The 12,978-nt window shown below is 37.4% G+C and overlaps 1 protein-coding gene across 5 annotated transcripts in view; it reads right to left on the reverse strand.

The window, feature by feature from the left end:
- Positions 1-12,978, reverse strand: part of FBXW7 (F-box and WD repeat domain containing 7) — a 278,082-nt gene that overhangs the window by 45,433 nt on the left and 219,671 nt on the right. For 4 of the 5 annotated variants that reach the window (XM_045018642.1, XM_045018646.1, XM_045018644.1 and 1 more), the window contains one exon: positions 354-436. In XM_045018642.1, coding sequence (XP_044874577.1) covers positions 354-436 — 83 coding nt within the window. Of the gene's footprint in view, positions 1-353; positions 437-3,082; positions 3,435-12,978 lie in introns of those variants that run through there. The other variant, XM_045018645.1, reaches the window with a different exon arrangement.

Here is a 12,978-nt window from a genome sequence, read left to right on the forward strand (position 1 = left end):
GCCTTTCTTTTTACAAGTTCTTACCATTAAGTCCTTTTTAAAACTGTATTGATTTCACACTTTATTTTGAGGGATGCTTCTGCCTTGTAGAAAGCTCTTTGGAGATGGGCAATATATTAGAAATTGAAAGCAAACCTCAAAAGAAGAAATACAACTTTGGCTACTCTATTAAAACTCAACTTCAGTTTCCATAATTTTAACCACCTGAACTACACGCTAATAGGGATAATACCACCAGTTCTCTTCTATAGTGTTAACATTTAAGATGAGCTATGATTCAGGTTGAGCAGCTGGAAAGACAGGATGTACACATAAGAATCATGACCAGGTCATCTGTTATTACATTTAATTACCTCGTGTATTCTGAGACTTTGCAGGGTTTCTTTCCCAGAGAGAAAGAACGGACCTCGGAGCCATGGTCCAACTTTCTCTTCATCTGCAAGGTGGGGAGGGGAAAAAAAACCCCAAAGATTTAGTTGTACAACCAGCATAAATCATGTCTGTAATATCTAAAATGAACACATTTTTCCTTTTATTTTAATTCTTAATTTTCATAAGAAATCTCCATTAATAAAATAATTTAAAATAATGTTCTAGTTTACAACTAGAAGTAACAAAATTTGAAATAGTTTTAATGAATAAGTATCTATTTTATGACTAAAGTGTTATAACACTGCTACTTTGGGGACTACAGATACTTAAAACTACTATCTTACTTTATATTTGGATGTAACTATCTAAAGGTTTATTTAAAAAACTGATCTTTGTGAAGTCTCTGGAAAGAATTCCATCCCTATTATTTCACTTTCATAGCTATTATAACTGTAAAGTCTGAAAATGAGAAGTGGGTTACATTTTGGATAGTCTCTGTGCATTGTAGACCAAATGTATATTTTAGGCATTAAGACAAAAAAAATTCAAATACTTAAAAATGACTCATCTTAACATTTTTAATTTAATATTTCAAACATTTATGAAACAACATTGACTTAAATGAAATGACTTCAAGAGGCCATTGACATTTTTACAAAAGGGGTAGAATGAAAAAGAATAAATCTAGTCTAGAATGTCACCCACAATTAGATATGTTCAGAAAACAAATAATGAGCAGGGCAGCCGTTAAAAGGAGAAGCAAGTCTGCAAAAATTACCAAAGAGGTGGAAACCAGTGAAAGGCATGTTCCTCCAGCCAAACAAATAAGGATTACTTGCTGCATATGCTGGTAATCTTCAACCACAGATTTTTGGACTCAACTAAGAAGTCATTTTATGCCAAATAAAGATGTGTTTTTATTGTAGGGAAAACATTTTAGCCATTAGTAGAGGAACAACAGCTATTGGCTGCAGAATGTATAAATGACCTGTGTATCAATTTGGACCTTAAATATTTGTGAGGGTTTTTAGCTTCTCTAATTTAATCTATTAAAATGAATGGTTTTAAATTGATATCTTGGATATATAATGCTAAGTGGTTCTCTGTTTTTTAAAATGTTCATCTTTATGATTGGATTCAACCATTTATTGTACTAGTCTTCCTTCCTAAAATGAATTGGATTCTCTGCAGCTATAAAAAAATGTTTGCATTAGAAACATTTTCCTTCAAAATAATCAGACATTTACATGTCACTTAATAAACATTCAATAAAGCTTTTGTATTTTGTTCCATTAGTAATTAAGAGAAAGGACTACTAAGGTTATACATACTCATTAAAAAAGAAAAACAGCTTGCTTTATAACTAAACCTTGTTTTCTTGCCCATGCCTCACATGGGACACAATAACCATGTCACCATAAAAAAAATTAAACAGAACAACAAACGAAAAAAACCACATAACAAATCCCAAATACAAGAACCAACCCTCCCCCACTGCCCCCAAAATTGTTCTAAGCAACACTGAGAATAATGGAGACCATCTTTTATCATTGTACAGGAGCAAGACAGCAAAACCACTGGAGGCATAAATCTCATTTGTTTTAGTATAATACCATACTAGAAAAATCTTATAGTAGGAATCTTAAGGAAGTATTTTAATGTTACAGGAAGTTTTTAATCTCAGTTAAAAATTAAACTGATTTTCCTGAGAGAATATCCTCACACCAATGCTTATATTTATCTTCTAGTTCCCTCTCTCAAAAGAAGAGATTTACTTTTTCAAAAGCAAAAATTGTTAGGTATAAGTAATATAATACCAGCACCAGTATAAACAGATATATTCATTTATTCTTCTATAAGAGCTTAGAAAATATTCAAATCAACATGCAGTCCTATATTTAATGACATCTCCAATTTCCTGTTTTCTCAGTTATTTTAAGAAACTTTTTCATCTGTTCTTATCAGCTTAGTGACATATATGTGTTTTCGGCACTTCACAGGATGCCAAGTAAATTCACTGACACAACTGCATTTACCATACTAAGATAAAACTTTGTTTCCAGAAGACTGTTCTAGTGATAAATTTTAGACTTCAAGATGATTTTTATGTGACTGAAATACCTGAGCAAACATCCTTGTGAAATAATTCTCTGTTAATATAAGTACTAGAGTCCTTTAGACAGTGTTGATTTACTGAAATAACTGATCTTGCAGTCAAAATATCAAACTGTATTCTGCATCATAACCAGAAATACAGAGTGGTATCAAAGTCTTCCATAGCTCACTGCATTACATGTAAATATCAACACCATTACTTGCACCTTTTTGTACATTCACAGCAAAATTAAAATAAAATAAGCCTTAGAGAAATGGTAAGGTACAGAAAGAAGATTTACTAAAGAACAGTTATGCATAAAGTGCTTTCACGTTAATGTATAGATGAGCTGCATTTTGCAAGTCAAGCAGTTTATTTGAAGGTAAATTCTCAGATCAACATTTCACTTCTTCTTCAGATTCCTAAAATAAAAGCTTTTTGCATCTCATTTAGCCATTTCATTATTTGCCTTCATTCATCGTGTAGAATAGAATGCCAGGCATCCAGCCACCCACCAAAAAGAGAAGATACTGCAGCCATCTCTGATGATACAGATTTTTTTCTCCCTTAACACAGACACACACTCTCTCAAACAAGAAAAAACAGATTACTTACTTTGTAAAAAATCATTTTTAAAGTGCCGTAGAAACCCATGTTTTCTGTATTTTTCCCCTTCAGTGATTCTGTGCCCCCGAGTGTCCGACTGCTTGGTAGTCTCTGACAATATAAACCTTTTTCAGGTAGGTATGTCACAGACTCTAATGTGGACATGCTCGGGCACGTCAGAAAAGGAAGATTAGGCAGCAGAACCAGCAACAAAACTCCACTGTAAAGGCAAATGAAGCTCAGTATCAAACCGCTTCTCAGGACACATACATACATGCAGCTTGCTGGACTAGAACTTGAGGGAATAATGAGAGAGGGGGAAGATTATTGGAGGAGACTATGCCCTGTCAAAGCCTTGACTTAACAGATTCCTCCCTTAGCAGCAGAGGATCAGATTACATCTTCCCTCGTTCACGGAATGGTGCAGTCCAACCTTCAGCAATGCAGGCTGCACATCAATTATATGGTGCTCAGCTCCGGGGAGCCTGTAAGCACAGAGTACAGGAAGGACTTGAACAGGAAATTAAATAGCCCCCACACCAACATTCCCCTCCTCAAACTTGTCTTCATCTTTTCTTTGAAAAATAAAATGCATTTTTTAAAGTAGCCTTGGAAGCTGGTGGAATGTTATCAAACCATTTTTTTTATATTTGAAAGTGCAGCATGCTTCAGATTTTTCCAGCTGAAGCAAGCAAGCTCATTGCCACAAATTACAATTATAGTGTAGCCCTCGGCCACTTAACTGGACTTTTACATTAGTGCTTGCAGTGGACACAAATTAGTACTTAAAAAGTGCAGTTAATTTTAAAATAATTTAAAATATATTATTTGCCAAAAAGATATTTGAAATATTCTGTTGGATACACAATAAACTGGTTTGGCGAATTTAACACTTGCAACTTTTAAAATTGAAAATTATGTAATACAGATTAAAATATTTATTACTGTTGTGGCTAATCTGTAAAATTCAAGAGTATGTCCAGGTTTTCCTGGGAAGGCAGTCCTCCCAGTGCACCTTTAATATTCTGTGCATCCTCTTCCCAGAAAATCTCCCTATTTTTAAAATTAGTTGAAGGTTATACGAACCCCCCACAAACATTAAAAAGCTTCTAACGTCTGCTTCTGGTGTCCACACACAAACTGTTTGATGGTTTCTCTCTCACACTTAGAAAAATCTTAAGGAAAGCTTTGAATATTTCACACACAATTTTCCAAACGACGTTTTTTGATTTACAATTACTTGATACAACCATCCTAACAAAATTGATACAGCTGGTCAAAAAAGTTTGGGAAGAAGAGACCCCACCTGACCAGTGGAAACATGGAATCATTATAAGATAAAGGGTGATCTTACTGACTGTTACAACTGGAGAGGAGCTATACTACTTTCTGTTCTAGGGAAAGCCTTCTGTAGTATGATACTGCACAGGATGAGAGAGGCGGAGGATGCAAATCTTTGAGAAGAAAAGGGTGGATTCAGGCCCAAGACATCCCATATTTACACTAAAGGTCCATCATACAAAAATATATAGAATGGCAAGCTCCCCTCTCTTCATCAAATATTTTTATTTTCCAATGGCATTTGATAGCTTGCACTTACATACATTATGGAATATTTTTCAATCCTATGGAATCCCAGTTAAAATTGTCAATATCATCAAGGCCATGTACAGAGATGGAAAGTGTTCTGTGGGGGTGAACAACCAGACAACAGAGTGGTTTGGTGTGGATGCTGGCATGGAACAGGGCTGCATTTTATCTCCGTTGTTGTTTGGCATTGCCGTAGATAATGAAGAAGTGTATTAGCAACACAAACACTGGTATAGCAACTTTGCTGATGATATTGTGCTATCCAGAGACACTCTTCAAAAGAGACGGACAGAGAGACTACTTGGCAAAAATAGCAAGCCAAATGATGCTGAAAATTAATTACGCTAGATCAAACATTACTGAAACCCAGTAACATCACATTACAAGGCAAAAATATCAAGGAAGTTGAACAGTTCATCTACCTGGGCAGCACCATATTAACCAAAGGAGACCTTAAGAGGAAATGAGATGTTAACGATAAGACAGGCAACTCAACATAGTATGGCAATCAAAGATATACAGCACTAGAACAAAACTGAGAATTTTCAATTTAAAACAATCTCAGGGCTAATATATGGCTGCAAGAGTTGGAAATCTACTAAAACAGACTGAAAACTAGATGCCTTCCAAAATAAATGCCTATGAAAGATTCTGAACATTGACTGCAAAGACTTCAGCACCAACAAAGAGATCTGAAATACCACCAACCAGCTCTTTCCAGGAAGCTCTGGATGTATTTGGGGCATGTACGCTGAATGCCAACATACAGATTCCCACACAAAACTGTCAAGTGAAAACCAATTGTTGTGAGGAAATGAGGGTATCCAAGAAAAATGTTAAGAACCATTAGCAGGGAGGGCAGAAGAGCCAATCTCAAGGAAGCGGCAGCAAATGACAGAAGAATGGAAGAGACTGGTTTCCATCCTGTGCACCAACATTGGCACAGGAAGGATGTACAAAATATATTTTTTCCAGTTTGTGAGAAATGTGGGTTTCTATAACCATTAAGGAGAAGTGTATAATCAAAAGTTCATTAGATGTCCGTTAGCCAAAGTGCATTACAGACATTTTGAGGTGCAGTGCAAAATCCAGGGGCAATGCCTAGATGAGAATCTTACTTCTCCCCAGGAGTAGGATGATAACCCAAGGGGATGTCACTGATATTTTTAAAAGAGAACTTTCCCTTGAGCCTGCTTGGAATTTCCATTTTTCCTATCTGTTAGAAGAGATCTGATAAATTGGGAGTCTCTCACCCCGCCCGCCCCCCTCCCCACACACACCTGGCCGAAAGAGATGAGGTAGCTTCCAGCTTCCTCTTCCTCTCATGAGAATGATTCTAAAACTCCTGAACAATTGTGTTGTTGCTCTTCCTGCTATACAGAGGGTAAGAAAGTTTAGAGATGCCAGTCAAGGAGAAAAGTATCCCTTAAGCTCTGCATGCCTGCTCCATGTACCACAGAAGTTCTGCCTCAGAAAAGACATGCAATGCCAGAACAGCATCCTGTTATTGTCCATCTTCTATGTATGTATTTATATAGCTCCTAAACTGTAGTATCTAGGTGTCTCCCAAGTATTCACTGATTTATTCTCAACACCCATTAAATGGAAAAGCATCATCCTCATTTTACAGATGGGAACTGAGGCAGAAATTAAAATGACTTGCCCAAAGTCACAGGAAGTCTGTGGCAAAATGGGAATTCTACAAATCAAAGTAAATCAAGTTTGCCATGTATTCCCAGGAAAGAATTTTCCCAGTGGAATTCTTTGAGCCTAGGTTAAAGAAGATAATTAGCATCTCTGAGCTGTAGGCTGAACAATCTGAGAATGCTAAGCCTGGCAAAAATACATTCAACTGAGGCTCTCCAAAAAGAGCTTGTCATCACTTGAAAGAGAGTAAAGGAAGAAACTATCCTCGCAAAATGGAAGTTTCCCAGCAAAAGGAAAGGTCTAAGCAGACCCTAAACTGTTTCAATATTCTAGAGGACAAACTAAGCTGGATATGGTTATGACAGACTGACAATATCCTGAACAAATCTTATGGAATTAAGATAAATTGTACGGAATTAAGCTAAAACTTACTGAATTAGGGTTAATAACTTTAGGGTACATTGTATTCAAATGAAATTGTGTATGTGTTTTTGTAGCATTGTATGGACCTTTAGTTGGAAGGAGAGGATGCTAATGAACTTCTTCTGTTATCCGTTTTTGAAGCCACCCTTCCCCCATGGGAGATATACATGTGTATTAATTCAAAGTGGATTCTCCAGGATCAACCAACAAACTAAACAACCAACAAACTAAACTCCAAAACATAACAGAAACCCCCTACAACTTTTGGATAAAAGCCTGGATTTTAAGCTGACCCAGGCCTTTCCCCTTGATCTAGCAAACGGACAGGATCCCTTGTCTATGGAGGGCCCCAATCCTTACAGAAGGATTGGAAAGACTTGGCCTAAGTAAGAATGTGATGAACTCTGATGAACTTGTAACCATAAAAAAACCCCTAAGGTGGGGTGATGCCTTGTAAACTTATTAGCATCTGTGTAGGTTCTTTTAAGGTTTTAAATATTTTTTTTCTGTAATGCTTTTTACCTTAAGAATAAAGTAGGCTTGCTTAGAAAGAACTCTGTGTTAAATGATTTCTGCAGATATAAATTGGCAGAATATTTTTGCTAGAAAATACATACTGAAGGCAGAGAACTGGGTAGCCTGGGAATACTCCGGTCAGATGGAGCGATACTTGGGTCTCCACCTAGAAAGGCAACAGCAAAGGAGCTGGAAATGGAAAGTGGATGCCCTCGCTGAACCACTAAAAGGACATACAGGTGTAGTGGCCCTGAACTGTGACAATGGCGACCACCATTGGGAAGATAGAGTGATCCTTTCAGAGGGATATTTAACAAGATGGAAGGAAAAAATAAACGAGGTAATTTTTTTTTTTTTTAAATATCTCACTAAGGAGAACTCTTTCAAATCTCCAGCTCCCTCTATGCTAAATCTCCTTCTCCTTTGTATGTTTTTCTTACAGTGGTCATAGCCTGATGCAGTGACCTAATGGAAAAATATAAAGACATGGTAATAAAATCCACTAAAAAAAATCTGCCAGCCTCCCTTTTCTAGTTCTGAGCCAGGTCAAGTTCTCAGCCAGATCCATGGGCAACAACTCTGGAGCATGGAAAGAAAACTCTTGCATGAAGTGGATTCTGGCTTCTGCAAGATTGGTTGGCATTAAACTTTTCAGCAGAGCATTTGAAAGAACACATGCAGTGCACTTTGAGGAATGAACCTATGAGATAGTCACCTGCAATGCCCATTGGCTACAATGGGAGCTGATGAGGCACATCACCGCTCAGTAGAAAAATGCCAAGACCAAGCTGAATTGAGGGGAAACAATTCTTGTAGCCAAAAATAGTACAAAGGTTAGTCTGGTATAGACAGTGGTGCATATCCTCAAAAGGACAGACTTCATCTGGGCTCCTTCAACTTCTTCACAAATATCAATTTGGTATTTCAACTTTTTTGCTTTCTTATGTATCATTATTTCGACTGTAATAGGACTCAAAGTGTACTAGGCTCTTCCCAAACATAGAGGAAGGCATAGCTTCTATCCCAACACATACACATTCTTATCTAGCTATGATTTCTATGTAGTTCTCTATGGCTTTAATGAACAAGTACTTTGAGTCCTTACACAACTATCTCCCAACTAAACTAGCCTTACTAATCATCTTAAACTCTGCCCATTAAATCTTGGCATTTATACTATTATCCATTAAGCTGCAGTGCTGTGTATTTTATGAAAACAAAGTGGTCCTGAGCTGACTTCATATGTCAGATGTGAACAAAGTTGCATATGTCTCAGCAGACTTAACTCCTCCTACTCTAAAATATCTCATGAGAAAGAAAAAAGGCACATGCTGGATGCATATGGAAGATTTAAGATCGCTGTTAAAGGAATAAACAACTATGAGAAGTAAGTTAGCACCTGTACTGTCAGGGTAGAAACAAGCAGAGGATATTATTGCTATGTGAATTCAAAAATTGCACAGTGGAGCCACTTAAAACCATGGATTTGCCTCTCCCTGTAAATCTGCTAACTCACTCTGGGAATAGTAAGTTCTCAGCCACAACAGAGAAAATTTATCAACATGATCAACATGGACAAGCCCTACCCATTTACTAAATATTACAAGGTTGACCTTATAGCCTAGGTGGATGTACTTTTCAACAAAATGGGCTCCCGGGTGAGATAGTCAAGTAATCATTAACAGTTTTCTTAGAGGTTAAAGTGAAGTTCTGTGTTTCTATTTTACTTTTCCATTTTCTTCTCTTCTGGTACATTACTGATGATTACTTTCCCCCACTACTCATGATTGCCAGTGATACTCTGATAAAACACCCCTCCCCCATAAAACTTGCTTTACCTGTTAATTTCTTTACTTGAATCATGACCATTAGCTCAAAGAGTCACCATTTGCCAGTAGTTATCACACAATGGAAACGTAGTTTCACAGATATTACTTAGTCTCAATACAGGGTGTCATACTACTTCTTCTAATTATAAGGGAAAAATATATGGAAAGCTAAGAATTGGCAGATGCAAATGTTTTAATGGTGACCACTGTATCCGGGAATCTAGTTCCCTTCCTTTTTGAGGAAGACAGGAAACATACACACAAACATAGTCTACTAAGGATTGTTGTGCCAGCCAGAGTAACTATGAGTGATAGCACTGCACCAGGTGTTGTGCAACAAAGTTCCCATATCTGGCTCAATCCTACAAATCCATGAATCTTTGAGCGGCCCCCTGGGTGGCACCAGATAAGGTCAAGGGGTGGCGAAACACACCTACTCTTCCGCTGCTAGGGTGGTTTGAGAGGGGGTAGGAGAGAGAACAAACAGATAATACCCATTTTCATCTTTGCCTGACATGCAATAGTCTTCAGAACCAATTGTGAGTTTCCATTCTCTAGAAACACCCATTATTCTGAGGCCTAGTTAATCAATCTTCCCTCCACACAATTAGCATACTATATTACAACTGAAGCCGACTACCCACTGAAACACACTTTTAAAACTTCCTTCAGAAGAGAAAAAATAGTTAAGTAAATATCTATATTTCACAATTCATATGTACTCAACATCAGCAAACTTTTTCTATCTCAGAAGACAACTTTTAAAAAACCTCTTAATTATTACAATTCACAACAAATGGAAAAATTTCTATACCAAAATTACACAGTTTCCAGCGGACACAAAATCTTATTTCCCAGTCAGTACTGCCAGCTCTCTTAATTAATCAAAATTCACATTGTCCAATCCTTTTCCTGTTGGCAACATTTCTAGAACCTTTAACATTTTGTTATGTGGCATGTTGTAATTAAGACTGTCTATTACTTCTAATGAAAGACTAGATTGAATTACACAAATCACCCACAGAGCTATATAATCCCCAGAAGGACAGAGATTACAGTAAAACATTACACTATGGAAAGAACATTCCAGTTTTGGTTGTAGGAACATTTTCTGAGTGGAGAGACCCTGTGACACTCTCACTAAGGTACTATACAATTAGCATTAAAATTCTATAGGTGACTTTTGTAACTTTAAATTTGCTTTATTATTCAACAGTGGCAAAGCTAACCAAGCAGCAAAGAATCCTGTGGCACCTTATAGACTAACAGACGTTTTGCAGCATGAGCTTTCGTGGGTGAATACCCACTTCTTCGGATGCACTTGCAAGTGCATCCGAAGAAGTGGGTATTCACCCACGAAAGCTCATGCTGCAAAACGTCTGTTAGTCTATAAGGTGCCACAGGATTCTTTGCTGCTTCTACAGAACCAGACTAACACGGCTACCCCTCTGATACTTGAAAGCTAACCAAGTCCTCCTCCACTCAGGGAACAAACCCTGAGTCAGTTCCCAGGCTTAGGTGACCTATGGTCAGTGTAGGACATCTCTCTCCAGGGAAAAAGGCTCTGTGCCCCCTTTGCTTCCCCATGATCCTCTGCTCTAAATTGCAGGAGACAGAATTCCACACTGTCCTTTAGCTGAGATTACAACAGTGCAATGCATTCTGGCCCTGCTCTTAGCACTCCCCTCCTGGATCCCTACATCCAAGCTACAGGTAGGGGAAGTGGGTTGTATACAGCCATCAACCACCCAGGGAGTCCCTCTCTGTCAGAGTAATCCCTGGCTGCCCTTCAAAGGCATTGCAAAGATGACAGAGCCAAGGGCCAGGTTCTGACCCCTTGCTTACATTTTGAAATGTTTTAAGTGTCCAGCTGAATTTGCTGACTGATCCTTATTTAAAATACAATTATCATTGTTAAAAAACTGGGATCAAATTGCCCTTGAATAAAAGCATCTGTATTCCTCTGACTTCAATGGGAACGACATGCATCTGTGATTCCCCTATTAAACCTTACTGTGTGCGACTTTTTCCAAAGGTTTATAACTTTGCCAAATCAACACTGATTGTGACCAGAACACTCAATGAAGATTACTTCTCTGCCAAATTACAGCTTTCTGCATCCATATTTCAGTTATAGAGCTCATTTACAAAAAGTCACAAGAATTTGTATTTACAGGGGAAAAGTATATTTTCTCCTTGAACACAAGTGGCTCAACTGCTTTTGCTCAGACTTAAAGAAAAAATATCATGCTTGAGCAGAAATAAGGCCTGTCTGCAAATTGCAGCCTGAAAGATGAATGTGTTGGAAAAATATGAATTCCTATTTCCAGCTGATTAGAATAAGAAACACTCCAGCAACCTCAACTATAGAAGATACCAGTGCTCCATTTAAAATGTTTGCTAACAGTTCCTGTATACAGTAAAGTATGTGGATTGTTTGGAAATACAAGTTAAACCCTAAATTTATAAAATTGTTCCTCTCTCAATCTCTCCAGTACTAGGGATGTAGAGAGGATGAGCGGTGGGGTTAGAGTTCATAGCACAAGAGACTGGAGATTGAGCCAAGAATCTCAGTTGAGGCACAACCAAGGATTAAATGGGTACAAAGACTGAACTTTTGCACTATTAATAAAAAACACCCTTCATTAAAAGAACATTATTAAGATTGCAAAGTGAAGCACACACAAGTTAGGAAATGCCAGAATTTTAAGTATTTGATTACATGATCACATACTTCTTTTATCCACAGAATCCCAGCCTCATTCAGTTCACAGGATAGATAGTGCTCATTTAATGAGCAACTATTTAATATTTTGTTTTATGCTCATTGTTCAGTGGGTGGCCCCATGTCTTATTTAACTGCACACTATTCAAACCATGATCTGAAGTCAGAATTATTAACTTCCTCATGAGTTTCTCCATGGCACTTATCCCTATATCTCAGTGCTTCATAATCTAATTTATCTTCTTAACACTCCTGTGAGATGAAGGGGCAGTATTATCCCCATTTTATACATGGGTTGCTAAGGCACAGAGACAAAGGTCAAAAGTGTCTGCTAATTCTGGGTCCTTAAATTTAAGATGCCTAGGGCCTGATTTTCAGATTACTTAGCATTATATATCATTTTATATATTCAATCACAATTCCCACGGACTTTGGTTGCATTTGTGAGTGCTCAGCATTTCTGCAACTCAGACCCCAGGGTATCAAGTTGGACACCCAAAAAGTGAGGCGCACACAATTAGTGACTACCTGTAAAAAGTTTGATTTAAGTGACCTGCCTATGACATACGAACTCTGTGGCAGAGGCAGGACAGAATCCAGTCCTCCAGGGCAGCATTCAACTAGCTTAACCGTGAGACCCTCCTTTGTTTTATAGCAATCCCCTGCCTCATTCACTACACACCTTCCATCTTCTGCAGCAAACAAAGCAGCAGCCCTAGGGACAACTGCCTCCTTCACTAAACAACCCATCTTGTGCTCTCAATGAAGCAGGGTCCTGTGGCAAATGTGATCATATAAAGACAGCACCATAATTAGGTTTCAAAGAATTGTATTTTTATCAGTAAATGTCAGTAAACATTGATTTCACCACACAAACTGACAAAAAATTTCTATCAATAATATAAATGTATACATAGGCAAAGAAAAATGCTGCTTGAGAACTTATCAGAGTTTGATTTAAGAATATTTACTGTGTATATATTGACCTGTGATGTTGACAATTTGTGTTTGAATGGTTATAAACCTTTAAATTTTTGAATCTGTCTACTGTCACTAAATAATTATTGTCTGACCCATCATAAAATTTCACAGGTGTGAAAAATTAAGTTGATAAAAAATGAAAAAAGCTTTAACCATATAATTGTGTCACTGTGAAAATAAATATCAATATTAGC

The sequence above is a fragment of the Mauremys mutica genome, chromosome 5, assembly GCF_020497125.1.
Source record: "Mauremys mutica isolate MM-2020 ecotype Southern chromosome 5, ASM2049712v1, whole genome shotgun sequence".
Lineage (NCBI taxonomy): Eukaryota > Metazoa > Chordata > Testudines > Geoemydidae > Mauremys > Mauremys mutica.